Source organism: Onychostoma macrolepis, chromosome 10 (assembly GCF_012432095.1).
Source record: "Onychostoma macrolepis isolate SWU-2019 chromosome 10, ASM1243209v1, whole genome shotgun sequence".
Lineage (NCBI taxonomy): Eukaryota > Metazoa > Chordata > Actinopteri > Cypriniformes > Cyprinidae > Onychostoma > Onychostoma macrolepis.
The window spans coordinates 11,243,370-11,268,005 of NC_081164.1; the positions used below are offsets into that span (position 1 = coordinate 11,243,370).

The 24,636-nt window shown below is 35.8% G+C and overlaps 3 protein-coding genes across 6 annotated transcripts; all 3 read right to left on the reverse strand.

Moving 5' to 3' along the window:
- Positions 1-1,734: 1,734 nt before the first annotated feature.
- Positions 1,735-5,558, reverse strand: tmtops3b (teleost multiple tissue opsin 3b). Of its 3 annotated transcripts, XM_058789484.1 has the most exons (5): positions 5,528-5,558; positions 5,080-5,405; positions 3,955-4,283; positions 2,376-2,606; positions 1,740-2,294 (listed from the first exon to the last, which is right to left on the reverse strand). In XM_058789484.1, exons 1-5 carry the CDS (start codon positions 5,542-5,544, stop codon positions 2,076-2,078), a joined length of 1,122 nt encoding a protein of 373 aa, XP_058645467.1. In that variant the 5' UTR covers positions 5,545-5,558; the 3' UTR covers positions 1,740-2,075. The 3 variants fall into 3 exon arrangements, with proteins under 3 accessions (XP_058645468.1, XP_058645467.1, XP_058645466.1); XM_058789485.1 differs by lacking the exon at positions 5,528-5,558 and having other exon boundaries at positions 1,735-2,286; positions 5,080-5,518; XM_058789483.1 differs by lacking the exon at positions 5,528-5,558 and having other exon boundaries at positions 1,741-2,294; positions 5,080-5,518.
- A 6,055-nt stretch (positions 5,559-11,613) lies between these two features.
- Positions 11,614-16,464, reverse strand: si:ch73-52f15.5 (uncharacterized protein LOC100150557 homolog). 2 transcript variants are annotated; one of them, XM_058790276.1, is made up of 4 exons: positions 16,344-16,464; positions 15,190-15,378; positions 14,720-15,118; positions 11,614-12,468 (listed from the first exon to the last, which is right to left on the reverse strand). In XM_058790276.1, exons 2-4 carry the CDS (start codon positions 15,371-15,373, stop codon positions 12,425-12,427), a joined length of 627 nt encoding a protein of 208 aa, XP_058646259.1. In that variant the 5' UTR covers positions 15,374-15,378; positions 16,344-16,464; the 3' UTR covers positions 11,614-12,424. The 2 variants fall into 2 exon arrangements, with proteins under 2 accessions (XP_058646259.1, XP_058646260.1); XM_058790277.1 differs by having other exon boundaries at positions 15,190-15,374; positions 16,344-16,375.
- On the reverse strand, positions 16,112-24,117 carry htatsf1 (HIV-1 Tat specific factor 1). The gene is made up of 10 exons (XM_058790273.1): positions 23,974-24,117; positions 23,267-23,431; positions 22,679-22,895; positions 21,606-21,653; positions 20,593-20,747; positions 19,664-19,827; positions 19,436-19,532; positions 17,777-17,866; positions 17,506-17,643; positions 16,112-17,125 (listed from the first exon to the last, which is right to left on the reverse strand). Exons 1-10 carry the CDS (start codon positions 23,974-23,976, stop codon positions 16,847-16,849), a joined length of 1,356 nt encoding a protein of 451 aa, XP_058646256.1. The 5' UTR covers positions 23,977-24,117; the 3' UTR covers positions 16,112-16,846.
- Between the last annotated feature and the right edge of the window lie 519 nt (positions 24,118-24,636).

Below are 24,636 nucleotides of genomic sequence, written 5' to 3' on the forward strand. Positions count from 1 at the left end.
AATCCAGCCTATAAAAATTCAAATGATGTGTATTCATCTGCCTCTATAATTTAATGCATGGCTTAACTTCATTTCTTCACAGCAAATATTATGAATAATTGTGATTAATTTGATAAAGTACTCAACATATCATGTAATTTAAAACAATTATTTTTTTTTTACATTTTTTAACTGTTGCATACCAAACCTTGTCAACTCAGATGGGTTTTTCAGATCAACATGCCAATCTCAGAGCTGAAACTCTTTTCTCATCGACTGGTTTGCTGGCTCATTAGAGAGTGTGATATGCAGCTCTATCTCTGTCAGGTACAGGCCAATTTAAGAGCCAGTCATTCTGTGATGAGAACAAGGAGCACTATTAATGAAAACCTTCCTCACATATTTCCTGTGAACTTAATCAGCCAAGGCTAATCATAGAACCTGTACCATCTATCCTGATGAACAGTTAAAAAAAAGTTTCAACCTTTTGAAATGATCTTGATTTATGTAAGCAGGCTCTCGTGTGCTCTGATAGCTTCCATCTAAATCAATAATAATTAAATTCTGTCATTTAACAACATTTTACAGTGCCACAAATGCTTTATGTGAATATTACTTATATTTAGTAACTTTCGGGACCCCAAGTGCTGTCAAATAAGTCCTATAGCTGCTCATCAGATCTGCACAGGGGATATTTCAGTCCATTCCTCTGCACAAGCTGTTTCATAAATATTTTTGGGATGCCTCAAATGGCCTTGAGTAGAAATCATGCCACAGCATTTCAATGAGATTGAGGTCAGGACTCTGACCTGACTATTGTAATATATGGATTTTCCACAGTTTGGATGCACTCTGATGGTGATTTATTCCTTTGTTTAGGAACAAACATGTTGCATGACCCACTTTTCTTAAAAAATTTCAGATCACAAACTTCCTGACAATGTGCTGTAAAACTGGAACGATTATATTTTTAAATCACTATCCTTGCAGATCCATAGATTTCTCTCTTGGGTACTTTGTCATTTGTTGAAGGATCCTTTGACATGTCCTTACACTGACCTTTTGAAGGACAGCCAAGGTACCACTGGTGCTGCATTTCTTCTATTTGTAATCAATCTGCTTCAATGGGGACTGATGGAGCCCCAAGTCTTCAGACATTCTCTTGTAACCTTTTCCAGACTAATGAGCCTGTACAATTCCTCTTCTGTGGTTCTCTGAAATCTCTTAGGTCATGCCATATTGCACTTTAACAGAATTCAAAGGTAAAGAGCATGCAGGTAACCAAATATTTAATTTTTTTTTCAAGAGGCCATTATCCTAGAAAGTCACATTGTATATTAATTACTACTTTGATTTGTTGATATGGATTTGCAAGATTTTTATGTCTTGTTTGGTACATCTGTATTGACTATTATGATTTTAGGAAGTGTTATACGGAAATCCAAATAATAAAAAAAAAAACAATTAGAAGTGGATGATAAGTGATTGAACAACAACAAAAAAAAATAAAACAAAAAAGAAAACTGTTTTCTTACTCCATGACTAATTATTGCAGTAATTTAAAGTAATATATCACTGGACGGACATAAAATGCAAACATTCAGACTTTTACATTTATTAAATCCATTTGCCAATTTAAAATGCTCTGTTGAATTCTGTAAGAAAAAAATCCCTGATTAAATATTTTGGTTTAGAGTTAGGTGTCACTGCAATTGCTGTATTAACCAGGTAAGAGGGTTCAGGTGACTGACAATATACTTGAAGAAGATTCTGATATAATATGACAGAAACATCCTAATACTTCTATTTTTTATTTATTTTTTCACTTCTGTGCACACATGAACTTCAGATGCTGCCAAGCCCAAGTTTCATTGTTTCACGTTTGAAGAAATACTGACACCTGGTGGCAATAATTACATGCAACATTTGCAAAAAAATTAAACACATTAAATAATAATATCTACATTGCACATACAACACAAAACTGTGACGCAAAATAATAATGTACTAATATCTTTCTTAATAACACACACAATGCAATTTCCTGTCCTTCTAAATATGGTTTTGCATGGATGGAACTTTCATATCCCAGGCTTTTATGAAGTACAATGCACCACAAGCACCAAAGTCCTATTACCTCTTTGTACTGAAGCCCTCTGGGACCCAAACTTGTCTGGGGTGTCAGGTGGAGAAGTAGCACCATATGACCCCATAGGGATGCCGTCCTGTTGAGCTCCACCTTCTTCTGTGTGAAGGGTGAGATGGGCTGGAGGTTCTGGTCCACATCTTACTAAAGCTATAAAGCACCTGTAAAACTGGCAGTAAATCCAGATTTGACAGTAACACTTGTCTATAAGAATAATTTGGATACAAATATGCCTATGAGAAGCACATACCTGATTATTGAACAGAATGTAGATGATGGGGTTCAGAACAGTGCTGCTCTTTGCTAGTATGGATGATACAACGCTGGCTGTAGGGCTCACAATACCAGCGCTGAATGTGCCAAGCAATGCCACGACCCCGTACGGCATCCAACAGAGCAGGTAACAGGACACCATGGAAACCACCATCACCAGCACGTGCGTTTCCCTCCTCTGTGCAGCTGTCTGATTGATCTTAGCAACCTGTGAGATGAGGAGACACGCTTTGAGGATTGCTTTTCAAAGAATAACAGCGACCAGGCTGATCTGAAACACCACATGGTGTTTATGCACCAGAATGTTTGAACTGTAACTAGATTACGAGAGAACTGCAATAGATTTTTTATTTATTTTTTTTTTTTACAATAAGGTTCCATTTGTTAATATGTGACCCTGGACCACAAAAATATTGTCCTGTTATGATAGGACAATATTTGGGTGAGATACAATTATTTGAATATCTAGAATCTGAGGGTGTAAAAAAATCTAAATTCAGAGAAAATCGCCTTTAAAGTTGTCCAAATGAAGTTCTTAGCAATGTATAATCAAAAATTAAGTTTTGATATTTTTACAGTAGGAAATTTACAAAATGTCTTCATGGAACATGATCTTTACTTAATATCCTGATGATTTTTGGCATAAAAGAAAAATTGATCATTTTGACCCATATAGTGTATTGTTGGCTATTGCTACAAATATACCAGCGTGACTTATGACTGGTTTTGTGGTCCAGGGTCACATATTAGTTAACTACATTAGTTAACATGAACTAACAACTAACAGTATTTTTATTAATAACATTAACAAAGATTAATAAATACTGTAACAAATGTATTGCTCATTTTTAATTAATGTTAATCAATGCATTAACTAACATTAACTAATGGGACCTTATAAGTGTTATCAGAGAATTAAAAGGAACAGTTTAACCAAAAATTAAAATTTGCTGAAAATGTACTCACCCTCAGGTCACCCAAGATATAAATGAGTTTATTTCGTTATCAGAACAGATTTGAAAAAAATTAGCATTACATCACTTTCTCACCAATGTATCCTCTGCAGTGAATGGGTGCCGTTAGAATGTCCAAATAGCAGATAAAAACATCACAATAATCCACAATTAATCCACACGACTCCAGCCGTCTTGTGAAGCTAAAAGCTGCATGTTTGTAAGAAAAAAAAAAATGTAATGCTAAATTTCTCCAACTCTGTTCTGATGAGGAAAATACTAAATCTTGGGTGGCATGAGGCTGCTTAAATATTCTTTTTTTTTGCATTTGTTGAGAAGGAACTGCAAGTATTTTCGCATTTACATACCAAAACAGATCCAGCAGTGTATCTAATTCACAGTAGCCATAAATAATGATGACAATGAGTGTGCGAAGGACTTTGGTTCCAGACAGCGGCACGAAAAATGCTTAATTTATGGTGAACAAACGTTTGGCTAGAAAGATCGATGAGTCTTACTAGAAGAGAGCTCTTTATCAAAATCATTGCTTCCACTCCCATTCTCTCTCACTTTTAACCTTTTCCTCTTTCACTCTTCCCTCACCCCATGAATGGCAATGAGGATCTTCCCGTAGCAGTAGACCATCAGAAGAAGAGGCAGCAGCAGACAAAAGACAAAGAGGCAAATGACGTAAGATCTTGTTTCCGGGGTGTGCTGGTTCCACTGGACTGAACAGGTGGTGCCGAGACCCTCAGGACCGTAGCTGCTCCAGCCGAAGAGTGGCGGCACTGTCCACAGGAGAGAGTACAGCCAGCAGCCTGTGATGAAGAGCCAGGCCTTCCTATAGTCAGACACATCTGCTTTTGAACAGCAGAGAATGGTGCTGTAACGCTCGTATGACAGTACAGCAAGGGATACCAGTGAAACAATACCTGTGGATATTGGATAAAAAGACAAATAAATTATATGTTCACCAACTAATTTGTTTTATTGTTGTTTGTTATATTATAATAGCAAATTACTTAGTCTAATGTAAAAACCTTAACATGTTGGTGTTACAAAAACACAATGGTGTTAAACTTAACTATATCTAGAGAAACTTTCTACATGTTTTCATTGAATTTCCCCCATGATTTAATTAGCCTACGTTTTTGTGATTAAAGAGTTTTTTCTATGAATATCTTAATCTCCCTGTAATGGAAATAATCAAACAAACACGTGAAGAAACCAAACTAATTGTTGAGTCATATAAACAGGAATCGATGTGTTAAATTTACCTTGGCTAGTAAAAAAAACCCCAAACAAACCGACAAATGGGGTAGTGATTCAAAAACATACAGCGTGATCAGTGTAGGGCAGGCTACTTCGGAACCAGAACGAAAATGACTCTTATGAGTCGGTTCTTTTCAGTGAATCACATTCATCGCGAGTGCGGCCGAACACCGGTTCGTTTAGCAAAGTGTCCGATTCCCAAACGAATGACTCTTATGAAGCGACTCTTAAGAATGACTCTACTTCTCAGTTAATTAAAAAAACACTTAATAATCCGCAACTAATGAATCAATCTGACATATGTGAACCAAGTTAGCAACTATTGAAATGGACACAACCAGTTGTTGCATGTTTTCTATATAATAACGTACAGCTAAAGCTAATCACTTGGTAATCAGTAGAACCATAGACATAATAAATAATATTTTATATGTCTATGAGAACACCCCAGCTTACCGAACAGTGCGTTGGCAAAGCCATACCACCTGCAGCCATGAACTCCCGTCAGCCACCGGCCGTACACAGACGCGGCGAAGCTTAAAGGTGTGCCAAAGATACAAACGAGCATGTCGCTCACACTGATGTTTAGTAATATTAAGTTGATCGGAGTCCTCAGGACATGAAAGCGGGCGAAGACCAAAAGAACAAGAAAGTTATTTAGGAAACCGAAAACGAAGATTATTCCCAAACACACTGCTACTACAGTGAACCCCATGCGACTGAATCCAGGCAGATCTACAGGAGTCAGTGTGTCCAGCTGGCTGCCGTTCTCTGAGGACTCTCTGAGGAGCATAAAATAGCGGACAGTAACCATAGTAGGCTGAAAAGAGCACACCTGTACGCTGTAATGCAGAAGCTGAAGAAACATAAAGTTAGTTGGACTCTCAGGTTGTTTAATACAGACCCACAGATCCGGTTCATTATCGCCCCCGCGATGTCCCCACCTCAGCTGAACGGGACCCTCCCCGTCTTCAATCAGCATGAACGCCTCTCACAACTTAATCACGCTTATCTACATACTATGGCAAGCCACTTTAACATGTATCCCTTAAAATGAATAGGCCTATCACTGTTACATTGTTTTAATTATTAGTAAAAATTCAGTAGGGACTAGGCTTTTTATAGTTAAATTTCGTTTTGAATGGTGAATATTAAGTTTAGTATTTGCAATTGAACTATAAAAGATCCATTCTTCTAACATTACAAATGACCAGGGGTGGACTTAGTGATTTTGGGGACCTAAGCAAATTCCAGGTATGGGGCCCCAACACGATAACCAGTGTTGGGCAGTAGCGTCGCTACAAGTAGTTTAACTACATTTCTCAGTAGCGTGGTGGTAGCGTCGCTGTTTTCTGAATCAGTAGGGAAGCTCTGTTTTTGATGAAGTAGCGTGGTAGCGTCAACAAAAACTAACCTTACATTTTCCAAAGCATTTCTGAAACTCAAGCTCAAATCAGAAATATAACAGGGATCACTGATCCTGGATCAGTAAGTGACGCCACCTCCACTAAACCTCGTAACGCCATTGGCTTCTCAAACTGTCAGTCAAACCTCATTATTCTTCCCGCCTCTCTCGTGAATGAAGTGCGGCGTGCAGTTTAGAGCATCTCAGTTTGTCCAGGGGAATGGGGATTCGCTGGTCAAAAACTTCGTATTTGAACTTGATTTTGGTGAAATGTTAATAATATAATGACACATGCAATGATGCAAATAAACATAGCCTGTAGGCATATACATTTATATGGTAATGCTATACAATAAGATTTCATTAATGTATTAACTAACATGAGTGAACAATGGACAATACATTTATAACAGTATTTATTCATCTTTGTTAATGTTAGTTAATGAAAATACAGTTGTTCATTGGTAGTTCACCTTAGTTCACAGTGCATTAACTAATGTTAACAAACACAACTTTAGATTTTAATAATGCATTAGTAAATGTTGAAATTACCTTTAAGATTAATAAATGATGCAGAAGTATTGTTCATTCTTAGTTCATGTTAACTAGTTAACTAATGTTAATTAATGAACCTTATTGTTAAGTGTTACCCTTTGTATAAATGTATCTGTATAGCCTGCAAGAAAGCCACAATACCAACTACCAATAGGAGGTTTCCGGCCCGACAGCAAAAATTGATTTTGCCTATGTCACAATATGAGGTAAATCTGGCCCTGTACATGATACTGATTTTTGTTGCCAAATTGGTTTGGAACAGTTGTTGAATAAACAATTAACCTGAACTCTTATGCCTATCTGCTTGACTGATAGTTTATTGATCACTGAGAGAGCATTGACTTTGTATGATGTTGGTTCAATATAAAAATGAATTTTTAAAAAATAGCTTAGATGTAGTAAACTACTTTTGCCATGTTACTGTAGCTTAACTTGCTACATTTCCCAGGGCTGTAGCTTTAGTGCAAGCTTAATTTAACAAAGAGTAACTGTTAGCTTAGCTCACTACATTTTCCAAGTAGCTTGCCCAACACTGACAATATGTGCTCTTTTACGCCTAACCCTTATTTTGCTTGCTCACTCACTCACTCTCATAGTTTATAGTTTATTTATCCCTTCACAATCAGTAATTAGTCAACCTGATGCTGTTCTAAAGCCATATTAGGCTAGCTTTTTTTTTTCGGATCACAAAAGAAGATTAAAAATAAATGCTTGCACTTGTCCATTTAATACATTGTAAACTTCTTCAATCTTTTTACAAATATGAAATTATCCCATGCAACTCATTCCATATTCCAAATGTTCTGAAGGCATACAGCAGGGTTTGCCAAGAAACAAATCACACGTCCTGATATTGCCGAGTTAGACGTGTTCCTGGGTGAACATATTTTGTTGACCCTGGAACAACATTTTAATCCAAAAATATAATCTTAACCATATTCCTACACCTAAACCTAACCTTACCCATGAGTAATCCCTAAAATCAGAGGAACTGATAGATGAATTACACTGATGTACAGGCACCAAACACTGATTGTAATCCTAAACTTCACAAAAATTATAAACTGGTTCTTGAAATCTGATTGGTTAATCACAATGTTGTTCCACGGCAAACACGTCGCACTCGGCAATATCAGGTTGTGCAAACAAATCGAAAATGTAATCTATTATTAAGCGAAAATCTCCAGTCATTGCATTCGTGCATTTATAAGAGTGTGCGGCAGTTCGCGCAGGTGTGCCTAGGAAATTGTGTCATTTTGAAACATCAAGATAAATAAAATTATCACATGAATCACAATACTTTATTTACTGAGGTGAATATCTCTGTTCTGAGACAGTCAGTCAGTATTATACAGCCTAGAAGCGCTCCCTTATATAATCACTAAAAGCTGCCACTGACTTCAGTTCATTGCAATCTCATAGCATTGGACATTGCATTAATAAGCTCTCTACTGCACAATGAATCTCTTATTTACATATCTACACTTTGTTATAATAAGAGGATTTCCAAGCTTGCAGAACTCAGCAGCCCTGACTTAAACCCAATTGAGCATCTCTGGAGAGACCTAAAAATGCCTGTCCACCAACGTTTACCATCCAACCTGACAGAACTGGAGAGGATCTGCAAGGAGGAATGGCAGAGGATCCCCAAATCCAGGTGTGAAAAACTTGTTGCATCTTTCCCAAAAAGACTCATGGCTGTATTAGATCAAAAGGGTGCTTCTACTAAATACTGAGCAAAGGGTCTGAATACTTAGGACCATGTGATATTTCAGTTTTTCTTTTTTAATAAATCGGCAAAAATGTCAACAATTCTGTGTTTTTCTGTCAATATGGGGTGCTGTGTGTACATTAATGAGGAAAAATGAACTTAAATTATTTTAGCAAATGGCTGCAATATAACAAAGAGTGAAAAATTTAAGGGGGTCTGAATACTTTCCGTACCCACTTTATAATGACTTGTACATACACTATATGGACAAACGTATTGGGACACCCCCTTCTTTAGAACAGAAAAAGGCACTTCCAAAACTGTGGCAACAAAGATGGAAGCATAATTCATGTATTTAAAAATTGTATTTCCATCTCTGTTGCAACAGTTTTGGAAGTGTCTAAAATGACTGTACCCATATGTACAAGTCATTGGTGTTTGGTAAAGAGTTTTTGGCTCAAGATCTGCATTTAAAGTCACACCAGAGGTGCTCAGCTTGGATCAGGACTTGGCTTTCTGCAGACCAGTCAAGTTCTTCCACACTGACTCAATCAATCATTTCTTTTTGAACCTTGCCTTATACACAGTGCCATTGTCATGTTAGAATAGAAAAGGGTCCTGTCCAAACTGTTGCTTTAAAATTAGAAGCACACAATTCCCTAGAATATCATTATATGCTTAAACATTAAGATTTGTAATCATGGAAATTACTAAAGTAGTCAAACCTGTTCATTAGAAGGGGGTGACCCAATAGTTTTGGCAATATAGTGTATTAGTCAATACTGTATTTTATTTAAAAAATAAAAATTAATAATGTAAAAGTAGTTATTAGATAAATTAATTAAAATGGCTTGCCACAATACCATACCCATACACCATTTAATGAGGTGGAGGGTCTTTTGATATCTGTCTAGTGAGGAACTATTAATAAAAACTGACATATGAGAATGTCTTACACATCTACAGAGGTTTCAGACATTGGTGATTGGAAATATATGGCTTCAAAGTCCATTCTTTTGAGGAAAACTATTTGAACAGCACCTGTTGTTTGCTGAATTAAACAGTTTGAAAATATATTACAGTAAAAGTAATGTAACATTTGGGCACCCTTCCATTTGGTTCTTCCTTTTAGTGTTAACGTTTTCACAATCCACATTGCCTGTTTCTTCAGTCTGTAATTCAGCAATTAAATAACTGCTACAAAGTGAGTGTGCATAGTGTTTCATGAAAATACCTATAAATATTACGCCAAAAAAAACAAAAACGAAAACTCGTGGTATTGATACGCAAAAATGGACTTTGGCGTTTATATGCTACGCGCGTTTTTGGCGTGCATATAATAGGCAGTTTTCGCTTGCATATGATATGAAATTTGTTGGCGTGTATATGATACGCAGTTTTCGCGTACACATGGTACGCATCTACACCACAACCCCAATCCTACCCATCGCGTAGCATAGACACGCCAAAGTCCACCATGTTTTGCGTATCAATACCACGTGTTTTCGTTTTTATTCGGCGTAGGCCTACTATTTATACGCACTTTCATGAGATCGATCGAGTTGTGTTTCTCATGGTTGTTCCTCAAATTGCTGAATGTCACACATGACAGATTTAGACTCTATGTGCCCCTGTTGTCCTCGTGTTTTGGCATCAACCTCATTTATTTACTTCACAAGAGAGCAGGAAAATTAGGGCAGATGGGAAAGAACTTAAAATGTGCCAAGGCATCAATAATCGAATAGTGAGCTTGCTGAAATGACAAGTTCTACCATCTGGTCTAGTATAATGTACTCCTTTTGCAGTGATCTACAGATGAGAAGTGCATTCCACATTATTCAGTCAACCATAAAACTGACCCTGTATTTACTTTCTTAATCCAAGTTCCTGTGGATAGTTATAATTGCATTCTGGCCTGCACACTGAATATCCTGTTTCACTCAGACTTCAAGTGACTCAAATTACGTAAGTAAAATTGGTTAAGAAAGTCATTTTATGTTAATTTTAATCACTAAAAAATTACAAACTGAGCTCAGACAGAAGCTTCTTGTAGTATGCTAGAGATTACTGCTAACAGTTATGAATGAAAAGATCTTTTAATTTAGCTTTCATTTAAATCTTTATTGAACTAGGGTAAATGCTCTGAGAACATCTCAAATCTCATCTTCTCATTCATAAATACACTCTAGGGATGTGAGAGGAAGATGGGAAAGAGAAAAGCACATGAAGAAAGAACATGCATGCAATGGGGTTATGACCTACTGATTGAAACCAAGAGATTTAAAAAGCCTCCAGTTCTTAGAATATTTCTCATTCTCAAGCCATGTCACACTGGTGTGTATTTCTTATTCATTTTAATTTAATTTCCACAATTAACGCCTGGGAAAAATGGTACAGCTCACTGAACACTGATATTTTGTGATAAAATGCCCTGTCATTCTATATGGGGTAAGTTGTCACAACAGAACTTGCCATTAAACAACCTCTTATATGGTCTAATGATTTAATAATTAAATAACCGTTTAATAAAATGTTAACATTATGAATTAGAAAAAAATTAATATATATATATATATATATATATATATAAAATTAAATTTCTATTAAATAACTGTAAAAAATATATAAATATTACATTTATATTTATTTAAAAAATAATGTTTATTTATTTTATATTTATTTGTAATTTAAAACACAGGACAACTTGAGTCTATCTAGTATGTTTCTCAGTACATATGAAGCTATTAATATGCTGACCTAAGATTAATTATTTATCATTTTGCTCTAATTTTTAGAAAATTAGCAGAAGTTGCATTTTTGGGCAGCCTGTGACTTTCTTCTCCTTAAGAGTCTCTCAAAGTGTTATAAGCAGTGATAACTGTTTTGTTGAAATGTGGGAGTGAAAGAGCGTGAAAAGCCATCCTCACGTGCATGTTCATACCCCACATCCCCTGAATACATGCACAGTGGAGAGTGCTGTTGAAGCCATGCATGTAGGAGGACACCTGTGGTGTGGGGATCTCATATATTTATAAATGACTGAGTGGGAGACGAATCCCCCTTTGGCACCGTTGCTCAGCAGACACTGTCTCCCACTTCTAAACTTTTAAACAGAGGCACGTGACGTTAGTTTGCAGAGATGTGTGGGCAGTCTTGACGTACAGTTGAGTCTTTAGCCTCAAAGAAAAGTCTCCTTTAATGCAAATCAAATGCTTTGAGCAGGAGATACAGAATGCAATTTACCTTTTTCTTTATCGTTTTGTAATTGTCTTTAAAAACTGAATTAAACAAGCTTTAAGCTCAACCTAACAACAGACAGTCAAGGAGGTGAAATAAAAATTTAATTAATATGAAGTATAAATGAAAAACAAAGCCTTTAGCTGTTTTGTCATACTCATACATCAAAAGTGAGGGCTTGTGACAGGGAAATACATCACTGCTTGAGGGAAAATGTTTAAAGCAGGTTTTGCAAACAGGTTTGTAAAGATGAAGTCCAATATCATTTGAACATTCAAAGAAATTTATTTTTGGTTTGCTAATGTCAGTTCACTTTCACCACTGCATCAGCTTTACTTGGCCTTCTGTGTGACCTGATCTAGAGAGTCGGCACACTTGTTGATGAGGTTTTGAAGGGTTTTTCATCCATCAAGGTATGAGGAACTTTTCAGAGAGAAAGTTTCATTTAAAAAGCAACAATATTGAATATATTTTTTGACAATGGCTATATAGTTTTTGCATTACGAAAATTATGGTCTATAGTAATAATATTACATTTCAAAACAGAATACTACACAAAGAAAGTTTGGTAAAACTATTATTGTATTACAAATCATATAAATAGACATTACTTCCTCATTCACCCTTTAAACAGCTCAGAGAAGTGAACTCTTTCTAATCAGGTATTCTCACTTATGTCCTTCTACAAGATAGCTTATGCACATGTTGACGGCTAAATCAAGCAATTAACTGCCATTCATCGCTGAGGAATGTCTGGCTCCATGAATATAATGGTTTGAGTCACTCTTCAAGATGCCCGAAAACCACAGCATTCTTAAACTTACATAATAATGCAAACACAGACAGTCTTTTGCTGAAAATATATTTTCGTCATAGAGCCAGAAATTGCTTCTTCAATACCAGTACAAATCCTTATTGATTTCTGTCACAGGCACACCTGAAAAACACAAGATGATCACAAACAAATCATTTATCACCACCTAACCAAACACTTCATTTATGCACTGCAAGTAAGTCTGCATTCCGAATATGCATACTTCTCTACTATATGTAGGCGAAACAGAAAAGTATGTGAAACAAATAGAGTGTCCCATTTCACAGTATTCATAAAACAGTAGAAAAAAGTACCTGGATGACTTACTATTACTTGACTTAAAGGGATAGTTTACCCACAAATGCAAATTCTGTCATCATTTACTTAAATAAGGTCCATGGTTCACACAGGCACACGATACTTTCACGTTTAATTCTACGACATAAAACACACCAGTTACACACCACTCGTGTTTTTGTTTTAACTGTTACGTTTCTTAAAAAAGATGGTTGCTAACAAGTTGCTAAATGGGACTACAGGCGCTGTCGGAGACATTCAACGTCATCACACAGAACAGTTTATCAATTTACAGTATTTTCCAGTCGTAGTAGAATTTGTAATTCAATTAATTGTAGAAGAACCAATGAATAGTCTCCCGCATTTTATATTGTTGTTGGACAATGTTTTTGTTTTTTGCTTTGCCCTGAAATGCAACACAAGTCTTCGGATGGAAGATGCTCGTTTTATTGCTTTCCTACTGATACGGAGACTCCGTTTAGGCCATGAGGTAAACTCATATGATTTTTCCATGTAAACACCACATTTACCGGCTTTACATGGTGAAAGTGAAACTTTAATGATGCATACCCTGCTGAAAAAACCAATAGAACCCTGCCCAAAACACAATAGAAAATGTAATGGTTATAATGGGAATTGTATTGGTTTTAATGGAAACTATAAAGGTGTCTACTGGTATGTGATGGATTCTATTGGTGGGATGTTAAACTTATTGAAAATGCCCAAAACACACTACAAAAAGGAATTTTGTAATGGTTTTACTGGAAAAAGATAATGGTTTATAATGGTATTTTAATGGAAACCATTAGAATTTCTGTGATGGTTTCTATTGGGCTTCTAATGTTTTTATTAGCAGGGTAGTGCTTAAAGCCACGTTAAAATTAAATGTTTACGGCCACATGAAGCTGTTAGAAAGCATATAGATTGAGGATTTCCTAGAAGCAAGGATAAAATAACATTTTGTGTACCAATCCTAACAAAATGAGAGCTGATGTGGTAGTTTGTTCACTAAAATAAGTTTAACCTTACCATATCACCAAAACTCGCTCACTCTGCTGTTATTTAATAGATTAAATGCACTAGAATTTGATTGAATAGTATGTGGACATACGTTTTAAATTAAAATATTCATATTAATCAAGGATTTATTCACTTTTAATGCACCTTATTTCGAAATGTACAGAAATACGTGCTTTCAAATCTCCTTTATTTAAGATTATTTCATTTATTCACTATACTATTTATTACTGTCTCATTTCAGTTTTAGTTTGGCTCTAGTTTTGTATTTATTCCAGTTCATATGAAAAGCTTCATGTAGCGTGGACTAAAATTCATATACAGAGTAAATCCTTTTCACTGAACATGTTAAAAATAAGTTTGAAACAGTTGTCTGGTGGTGGTTGAAGGCGAGCGACCGTGGTGCTGTAGTTCATTTATAGCCTAAGTTTAGCTTTTCAGTTCTGGCGCGTTTATTTATGCATCAAAATCCATCAAAGTTATATTGTTTTGTGAAGATGATCTTGATGGACAAAACGTGTAAATTTCATGAACTATGATATATATATTTTTTCTTCTCCATACTATGGGAGTCAGTGGGGACCAGCAACTATTTGGTTAACCACATTCTTCAAAGTATGTTCTTTTATGATCAATCTAAAAGAACAACTTGAGGGTGAGTAAATGATGACAGAATTTTCATTTTTTTGGGTGAACTATCCCTTTAAATAGATGACTTTATATCAAACAGAACGCACTTTTTTAACTGTTGCGAAAAATCCACTATAATAAATTTATAGTGAATTTATAGTGCCTCGTAAGCGAGTTCTATGGAATACTGGATTCTGATTGGTCAATCGCAGCATTTAGCGGTTGTCCATGGCAATACTGTTCATCAGATCATTATATATCTCCCGTATAACACCGCGGACTCAACGCTCTCTCGTTTCAAACCCCTTCAGGATAATAGTCTAATCACCTTTTCTTGGTTTGTGTTAATTACTAGCTGACTGTTCATTATTAACAATTGATTTCATGTGCCCCTGCATTAAATACATTTGTGTGCAAATAGCATAAGTACCTGAATCTAGGCCGATCCTGCTTCCATCCTTAAACGCCGTCCCAGAATTCCACTCTGGTCTGGTTTCTGATTTTGAGAAGGGCGAGATCATGATGCCCCCTGTTGGCCGATCCATTTGTAACAGGTTCAGGTAAGAGCTGCCACTGCTCTCAGCAGCCATGGGCTGTTGGTAGAGTATTTGAGGCAGTTCGAAGGCTGTGCCTTGTCTGGGTGGACATGGCCAGAGGGACGAGGAGGAGGACGAGGAGGAGGAAGATGATGACAGTACTGAAGGATTCACAATAACTCCCTGGGATAGAGGTTCCATGGTTGTCAACTGAGACAGCTTTGAGGAACCGGACGAGTGTGTGGACTTAGACCATGTCAGACCAGAAGAAGCCCATGATGATGAGGGAACATCTGGGATAAGAAATGCATTAGATAGATAGATAGACATAGATAGATAGATAGATGGATGCACATTAACGCACCAGATTTGGGAATCCTATTGCTGTCCTTGGCTTTAGTACTGAGGTCTTTTGGTGTGGTTGCTTTATTCAGGGCACGGGAGAAGTGCTCATCCACTGCAGTGTTGATGTCGCCTTGATAGTATGTAAAGAGCTGTGGAGGATCTTTACACTCCTCTAAGTGCTTTAACACTCTGTTTGACATCATCCTGACTTAGGAATACAACATAGATAGGTTATTTTTACATTTTGTCTTTATTCTCTCTCATATTTTACACTGAAAAGCAATTTACTATCCTATACATTAAAATAAATAAAATAGGAAACACTATAACACGATTCTTTGAAGGAGTGAACTCTCTAAGGACGTTAAAAATTTCTTAACACTTTATCTTTATGTTATGTATCTTACAACATTAACCATAATACACAGATTTTCTGCAAGACACTAAACAATTAAATGTATATAAATATTAGCATTACATTTTCTCAAGCATTTGTAATTTCACAACCTTGAGTACAAGGATTGTACTGTTAAACTGTAAAAATGTTGTTTTCACATATATTAAGCAGCACAACTGTTTTCAACATTAAAAACAATGTTTCTTAAGCACCAAATCTGACGCTGCAGATTTGATAAATGACTGCTGAAAATTCACAGGAATAATCTACATTTTGAAATATATTACAATAGAAAACGCTTATTTTAAATTGTATTGTATGTATTTCACAATACAAGTAGCCTCTGCGAGCATAAAAGACTTCTCTCAGCAACATTAAACAAATCTAACCAACACAAAAAGATAAAAAGAAGCGTATACTACAATTTATGAAAGTAGCTTGAGATGGCAGGGCAGTTGATTGATATTTAAACATTATTTATTTGATAGAATATTTAAACCTTACCCAACAAAAATGCTTAAAAGAAAAATCTTATCAAACTGGCTATACAAAATCCTTGAGGGGGAAAACAAATTTAATTGTAATTCATAGAAATAAGCTCTTGTTAATTCTAGAAATACACATACAACATAAAAAATAGGTAAAAAGTCAAAAGAATTAAATTCACACTAAAGGTAAACAAGTTGTACTGTTCCTACGTATACTTCAAGCACTCCTTTCTCAAATTGAAACAGGACTTTTACAAATGTTTTAATTTAAAACCCCAAACTGCTTACCAAACTGAATCCAGCCAACATCCAGCCACCGATCATACTAAAACAAAACAAATGTGATACTACATGCAGGAGGTGCTCTTCTTTACATGTGTGCTGAAAAATGCACCCGAGCGAGTTGAACAAGGTCTCTCACACAGATAAAATCACAGCTGTCATTAAGGCTTACATGGAACTACACTTAAGGAAACTGCTTGTTTTTTTGTTCCCATATATACCAAAGACCTTGTTTTGTGAGTGAAGTTACTAATAAACATCTTTTTCATGAAAGCAAGAAACAATGACGAGGTCACAAAATGTTTTTTTTTACTATAAAACTATTAACAGATGTTGAAATTGATTCAATGACACACATTAGCAAAGGGGAACTCACACCATATCGTCCATATTTGGATATGGTGAAATGCAGACATGTCATGGGAATAAACAATTAAAAGGAAACACTATATTAGCATGAAGAATGTTTTAGCCAGAGACATTAATCAAGTCCTCTTTTCTCTCCACATCTACGCATCCTCATTATCACTTCCTGCTAAACTGCTATCGGTCGACGCTACTCCTCCTTCCTCATCCTCCTTCTCATCTTTCCCCTCCTGTGGTTTTGCGGTGCTTTTGTTTGCATGTTCCTCCTGTCGAGTCTGTTCTGCTGCTGCTTGTGTGCTGGAATTTTGTTGTTCAGCTGCTTTTGAAGGGTCCGCTTTAGCTTGGGCAGACGCACTCTCATCACCCAGGAAAGAACCCCAGGCTTTCAGTCTCTCTTCTCGTTCTCGTGAGGTTTCCTCAACCTGGGTGTCCAGAGCCAAAATGTTAGACCAAGAAAAATAAGCAGAGGAGAACAGAAATGATCAATTTTTAGTCATTTTGTTGTGAGTGTCTGTCTTCGTTTACTCAAAATGTAATAACTTTCCTTTTCTGATGACACCATTAGACTATTGGATAGTTTTAAACAACATTTAGGGACTGTTTTGGCAAACCTGCATTTGGTTTTGTTTGTACAGTAACATGCTTTACATGATTCAGCAAACTCCTGATTGATAAACTAATGTCCCTCTCCACATTTTCTCTCTTCAAACATCCCGTTTCATTCAGAAAATATCAGATTGAGGAAGTAAAATGGATTGCAAACAACAAATCACGATGGCTTTAAATAGGCCAAGTACTTTACCTGGTAGTCAGTTACACCATCCCACAGCTCTGCTGACAGTTTCCTCCCACCAAACCAGCGTCCATTCAGAGCCGTCTGACACATGTCCGCCTCTTCAGGTTCTTTAAAAGCCACAGATGCCACTCCATCAGGGTGCCTCTGATTTCCATGGAAAAAAGCAAAGAGTACAGTGTTAGAAATGGAAGAGAGAGGGAGAGAGACATTTGAATGGTCGCTGACTTTAAATACAAGTTAGTTGTATTATAATAATTGCGGACAGTAGAGGACTTACATCAAAGATGATGACCTTCTTCACTTGCCCAAATTTCTCACATTCAGTCCGTAGATCTTCTCTGTACTCATTCAGAACCAAAGGATCCTCCTACAGAAGACACAGGGTGTGCAGCTCTTTAACACATTGTCAATCAAAAGTATGAACACATTTGACTTAATTTATATTGCTCATTAATTAAAAAAAAAAAAAACTAAACTGGTAACACTTTAGTATAGAGACCAATTCGGACTATTAACTAGCTACTTATTAGCATGCCAATTATTAACATATTGGATGTTTATTAGTACACATTTTCTGCATGACCATATTCTACATCCCTAATCCTACTCAATACCTAAACTTAACAACTACCTACTAACTATTAATAAGCATCAGATTAGGAGTTTGAGACAAAAAGTAGTTAATGATTTGTTAGTAGCAAGAATTGGACCTTAAAATAAAGTGCGACCCAAAAAACTTATGGTTAAACGATTGAAATTAACTTTGACAAATATAAACTGTGTCTAACTGGATGAATAAATAAATAAATAAATATTTTATTTAAAAAAACTGAAATGGATGAGGTTGGACTGATTTTTGTTGTGATTTTTTGAGTTGAAATCTAGATCTAAATTTGAAGAAGCTGTAATATAATATGGATAGGGTTAGTCTAATATTTGTGGTCAATTTCAATACTTCTATTTGCTATTATTCTAACATGCAGAAACAGGTGTGGCCAAAGGTTTAACTGGCAGTGTACATTACTATTTAAAGGGCTGGTAAGGTTTTTAAAGTTACAAGTCTCTCATGCTCACCAAGGCTGCATTTATTTTATCCAAAATATAGCAAATACGATAAAAACAGAAACATTGTGAAATATTACTACAATGTGAATCATAATACAAGTCTTTAGTGTCTCATGATCCATTCTAATAAGCCGATTCACTGCTCAAGAAACATCTCTTATTACCAAAACTTAAAACAGTTGTGCTGCTTCATATTTTTCCTGAAACAAACATTTTCTCATAAATTCTATGATGCATAGAAACAGCATTTAATTGCCGAGTTGAGTTTATCTGTCAAATTAAAATATTAACTTCATAAAAATAAACCTTACTGACTCCAAACATTTGAATGTTAGTGTCTCAGACCAAAATAATTTATAATGGAGGCCTATATTATTTACAGTTGCGTCACGTACATAATTTAAGTATCAGGCTCATTCATTAAACACGATTAATAGTCACAGAAATCATGACGATGCATGAACTGCAGATCCACACCTGCATTCCTGCTCTCATCTGACCCTTTAGGTTGCACCTACTTCAGGAATGCAGACAGACCAGCTGTGAGATGTTCATCGCAGCTACAGAGAAACTAAACAATGGCGTAGCTCTAAGCTGTTGCTAATCAAGAGCATTACTGTAATTAACTTCATAAATCATGAATGCCAGTACGAGGCTGAAGTTATTCTGAGCTGTAAAGAGAAATTCTGTAGGTCTGGGTTCAGTTGCATCAAAAGATATTTGACAAAAGCTCTGTCAGACGACACTTTTTTTATGCAGATGGCATTCAATGTAAAGTATAGCCAACAAAATGGTCTTCTATTCACTAACATCTGTAGTATGTTCCAGTGTGTTTGTGGGTGTGTCAGCGTGTTTTGTGATTAACTCTTGCCTCAAAGTCACTTGGATGAAACATGTTTTGGATGATGATGACTTTTTCATGCCTTTTTCGAGCTTCCCCAGCTTTCTCCGGTCTCCAGTCCAGCTGCCTGTTAATCATAAATTACAAAAATATAGCTACAGCAACACAAAAAATATGCTGATTAGACAGAGCATTGTTGCACAATGCATCCAAATCAACTATATAGAGCCGCAGGAGTGAGTCTGAACAGGTTCTTACTTTTGTTGCTGCTGGAGCCTTTTACGGTATTCTTTGTTCTTTTTCTTCTTCTTGCTGGCATCATATTGTCCTTTGAGCTCGAATTGCGCTTCCTCCACATGCAGCTGGTAGCCCCGAATCTCTGTCTCATCCAAGAGCCGCACGGCAAGAGCTACTGACTCTTTCTGCAAGGAATTATAAAATAATAAAATCATTTGTCAACAAATTACAGAAACACACATGTAAACAGTGTTGAAGTGCTTACAATGTTAATTTAAAATAAAGCTGAAAAACTAGCTAAAATAGGTTTACTTTGAAGTACTAAATTACTACAATTTATAAACATAATAAATAACAAAAGCAAGCACAAATCAAAATTACCAAAACTAACAAAATTTAAAATGGACATAAAAATCTAATTCAAAATATTAATAAATATTTTAGTAGTATATGAATAATAGTAAAATATCATTGAATGTAAAGTAAGTCTTTTTATTTTACATATGTATATACAGTATATAGAATATCTATAACTTTCATGTTGTGTTCTGGTCATTTAGACCCAGCGAGGGTTTTCTTTTTCCTGAAAATGCTAGTTAAATGTTATCAAATTGGACTAAAACTTACTGACTTTGCTCACACAGGGTATAACAAATTTTGTTACGGTGTTACACTTGTGGCCAAGCCTGTCAGTTTCTTGTTATACAGTGAACTTCTTTTCTTTCGATTAGCACATATTTTACATTTCTTTTTGGCGCTGACTGATTGTAGACCTCTGAGCTTATGCATCTTATTTTTTTAATAAACACATATCCACATAAAATGCTCTTTAACTCAACTAAGATGCATAAGCACAGATCAATGAGGCCTACGATCAATCAATTTCATTTAAGATTTTCAGCACAGCACAAGAAATAAATAAACTTAATCATAAGATTACAATGACCAACCTTCAGGTAGCAGCAAAGTCCATCTCCTTTTTGGTTTCCGTCCTTGTCCTTGTAGAGCTTGATTTTATACTCTTCTGTGACAGGATCACGCATTATAATTCCACATTTGGACATGAACTCCACAAACTCATCAGGAGTTATGTCTGGAGGAAGACCTAGAAGAAAAACACATTCACTGAAATATATTTTGTGAGCCTAACTTTGGATTGTCAGTACTTATTTAAACCAGCCAAGTTATTTAAAAAACCGAAATGGCCACTAGAGGGAATCACACCAGCATTTACAACATGATAACAACTTCATATCAAAATTATAAACAAATAGTAATTTATTTTGGGTGACCAGATTTGTCATGGTTCGATATGGGATGGGGGGGTGTGTGGGGGATGCAATGAATAGATACAAATTGAATATTAAATAAACTAGTTTTTCTAATACAGTAGGTTTAACATGTATACATTTATTTAACGTGTTGTTTGATTAACATTAATGAGAAAGACAGGAATTTAATTAGGCTGCTGTCCCTTTAAGACCGAATGAACGTAATATACTGACACATATCCGGTTTTCACCCACCTGTTGACGTTCACTTAAGTCATAAACGACTGTATTTACGTGAGATACTCTATACAATGGACATTTTGACAGCTGTGTGTGTATTTGACAACTAAGGCACAAGGAGAACTGATCGCAGAACTGGGAGTTTCTGTTGTGTCATTCAGCATGATTCCGCTTATCTATCCCGTCTTCACTTACTGCAAGTTAATCGAAAACGAATTGTGATTGGATGGTAATTTTGTTCTACGACAAGCTTAGTTGCCTTTGGCTGTTCTTGCGTGACACTACTACTACTCGCTCCGATCACCCAGTCTAAAAGAAATTTTGAAATACGGGACAAAACAAAATAGGTCAGGACACTAAAAATAGAGCTGAAATACGGGACTGTCCCGGGAAAAACGGGACATCTGGTCACCCTAAATCTACTGTAATCTAAAAATGGGGAAATTATGTACCTGTCACATAAACATTGGTGTTTTTGTCCTTTTCAACTTCAAACCATCCTGTAAAACACAAAACACAATGTTTATTTGTTAATATTATTACAATTAGCGGTCGACCGATATAATCGCCAAGGCTGATATATCGGCCGATAAGTTTTTCCTGTTTGGCTGATGCATTCGACTTTTATTTTGACAGCTTGCCAAACTTTTATTTTGACAGCGCTATTTTGTCTGCTGTCGTTGTTCACAGTTCTGTCTAATACAGACAGAAGTCTGTCTAAAAATCAGATAGAGCGGTTAAACAAGGAATTAAAATGTATTCAAAAAGTATTATAATGATTGCTTCTATATTATTAGTAATAAAAAGGCAAACATTATAATACTTTCTCGTTTGCTGTCAGCATTCAGCAAATATGCATTTATATCATTTAAACAAATCTTTGAATGACTAATGAACATTTAATTTCACAAGCCTTGCAAACTTAATCAAATCCAGCTGTGAGATCTTATAAAGTGTGCATTTGTATCCTGTATGATCACGTGTTTTCTGCGTGACGGTCGGTCTGTGTGAACTGAATGCGGACAGGAGTTCAGCTTCACTGGAGATGCGCGATCGACAAACTTTAAACTCGTGATTTCAAATTACGCTGTGCTTTATGCATTTGCCCACTGTCAAATTCATGTCATTTTCACTGTGTGCTGTATGTAAAATGAGTGTTACCCTGGCTTTATTTGAAAAAAAAAAAAAAAACGATTCCCAGTGCATATAAACTTCCCAGAATACTGAGTGGCCTGTTGATTACAGTGTTTACTTCCTTTTTAATTGTATTTTTATTAAATATTTAGTTTTTTTTCACAAATTTGTAATCTAAAGTATAAGTATGTTTATTTTACACATTTATTTTTTAATCCATTTTCAAATTATTTTAAATTTCTTAAATATTAATTAAAATAAATAATTTTATATCGGCCACCCTGCCTTCCAAGATATTGCCATCGGCTGTCAAAAAAACAATATCAGTCGACCACTAATTACAATATTTGGTATTAAAAAAAAAAAAAAAAGGTAATGAATAACTTCTAACCTGGATCTGCTTTCCTTTTCTCTCCTTTCTGAGCTTCCTCCTTAGTTTTTTCTTGGTTTGAGCTCTCCTCCAGCTTCTTGGGTTCTTCTGGTTTCTTGGACTCCTCTGGTTTGGCAGGGAGAAATTCAGTGACAGGAACCGCAGCATTTGGATCAGGGGCCCCTTCCTCGTTGAATCCATAGTTAGCTTGATATGCTGCGATGAAGTCATCATTTACCTAAAAAGAAACAAATAACAAGTCAACTTGGTAACACTTTAAAATAGGGAACACTTATTCACCATTAACAACGACTTTTCCCTCAATAAATTCCTAATTTGCTGATTATTAATAGTTAGTAAGGTAGTTGTTAAGTTTAGGTATTGGGTAGGATTAGGGATGTAGAATAAGGCATTTAATATGTGCTTAACTACTACTAATAAATGGCTAATATTCTAGTAATATGCATGCTAATAAGCAACTAGTTAAGAGACCTTAAAATAAAGTGTTACCGTGAACTTTAATACAGATCTTACTGTGCATTAGCTCTGACTGGGTTATGACAACAGAATTATTGAGTAAATGTAGTATTTTGTTTGATAAGGAGAGACCTTTGGAAACCATGCTCTCTTTTCATGGTCCCAGTCGTACACAGTGCCGTCTTCTGGGTCGACAAACGTGTATGGATCTTCTCCACTCTCTCGCCTCTGTCCATACAGCTGCTGCAAACGGAGCTGCTCATGGAACTCTTTATTACCGTCTGAGTCCCCACTCATCTACAGAAACCAAGATAAGACAGAGATACTTAATGCAAAAAATCATGAGCTCTGCAGACACAAAAGACACTATATTTAAAACATATACATATGTGTGTGTGTGTGTGTGTGTGTGTGTGTATACACACACACATATACATATAAGTGAATATTTAGAGTTACAATGTGATTATAACTGGCAACCAATGTAGATAGGCTAAGTGTGTTAGACAGGCTAAAACTAGTAAGAAACCAATAACGTTAGACCACGCTGAAAATAAGGGGCGTTCAATACGAATTGCCGCTTCATTTGGCGCCTGTTATGAGTTCTCAATGTTTTCAGCCAAATCATCTTGATAGTTTTGATGATGTGAAAGACTGATGTGAACTGACCTATATCAATCCGCTTATGATGATGTGAAGAGTAAACATTGGCTTATTTAGCAGCTCATTGGCTTATTTAAAGCCACAGCGCTATATAGATTTAATATATGAGGTGAACAATAAGACTTTTACTCTGCTTTAACATTTTAAATAAAGAATATATATTCAAAATAACCCACCATTTCCAGTGCTGAACCTCCAAAACGAACAAGTGTTGCGCTTCCGAAGAACGTGCGAGTCCGCCGCTATGCGTCTTCCGGAATACTGTCGGCCGCACGTATGTAGTTCCTCTCTCTAAGGTCCCTTTTCCAGTACTAATTAGTCTGTTTTTAAAAAAAATTCAAATTCACTTTTTAGACTTGAAAAATTTATTTAGACGTTAAAGATTTATTAAGTAAACGTGTTGATTATTTCACAAAAATGGCACATCTCCTCAAACAAATGATATATTTTTATACATCATTTAAATATTTGAGTCATTTCACGAAACCGGATATCTATCTGTGCTTTTTTTGATAGTAATGTTTTTTTTCTTCTAAGTAAATTCATGATTGTTTATTAAAATCATATTATTTAGTTCCGTACCTCAGTAACCCCTCAACCCCGTTACACAAATCATTCTCCCCCCATAAAAATAATGAACTGATCCTTATGTGACATTATTAACAGGAAGTGACATCATATAACTCTTCTGAACAACATTGTGAGCAAACATAGGCAAGTTACCACCTTCTTTTATAACTATAACTTATTAATATTGTGATATTGTGATTGTCAAGCTTAACGACTCAACCACGTTACATCAAATAAAGATAGAAAACTATTACTTGTGAAAATTATCT

Excerpts from the sequence above, each read along its gene's own strand:
- tmtops3b (XM_058789483.1), bottom strand. The coding sequence starts at position 5,491 with ATGTTTCTTCAGCTTCTGCATTACAGCGTACAGGTGTGCTCTTTTCAG. Across the intron at positions 4,284-5,079 it reads CTTTGCCAACGCACTGTTCG|GTATTGTTTCACTGGTATCC; the intron begins GTAAGCTGGGGT and ends CAATATCCACAG. Across the intron at positions 2,295-2,375 it reads ACATTCTGTTCAATAATCAG|TTTTACAGGTGCTTTATAGC; the intron begins GTATGTGCTTCT and ends ATTTACTGCCAG.
- si:ch73-52f15.5 (XM_058790276.1), bottom strand. The coding sequence starts at position 15,373 with ATGATGTCAAACAGAGTGTTAAAGCACTTAGAGGAGTGTAAAGATCCT. Across the intron at positions 15,119-15,189 it reads CAATAGGATTCCCAAATCTG|ATGTTCCCTCATCATCATGG; the intron begins GTGCGTTAATGT and ends TTCTTATCCCAG. Across the intron at positions 12,469-14,719 it reads CAGGATCGGCCTAGATTCAG|GTGTGCCTGTGACAGAAATC; the intron begins GTACTTATGCTA and ends TGTGTTTTTCAG.
- htatsf1 (XM_058790273.1), bottom strand. Across the intron at positions 22,896-23,266 it reads AGAGAGCATGGTTTCCAAAG|GTAAATGATGACTTCATCGC; the intron begins GTCTCTCCTTAT and ends GTTTCTTTTTAG. Across the intron at positions 20,748-21,605 it reads CACCAATGTTTATGTGACAG|GTCTTCCTCCAGACATAACT; the intron begins GTACATAATTTC and ends TTTTTCTTCTAG.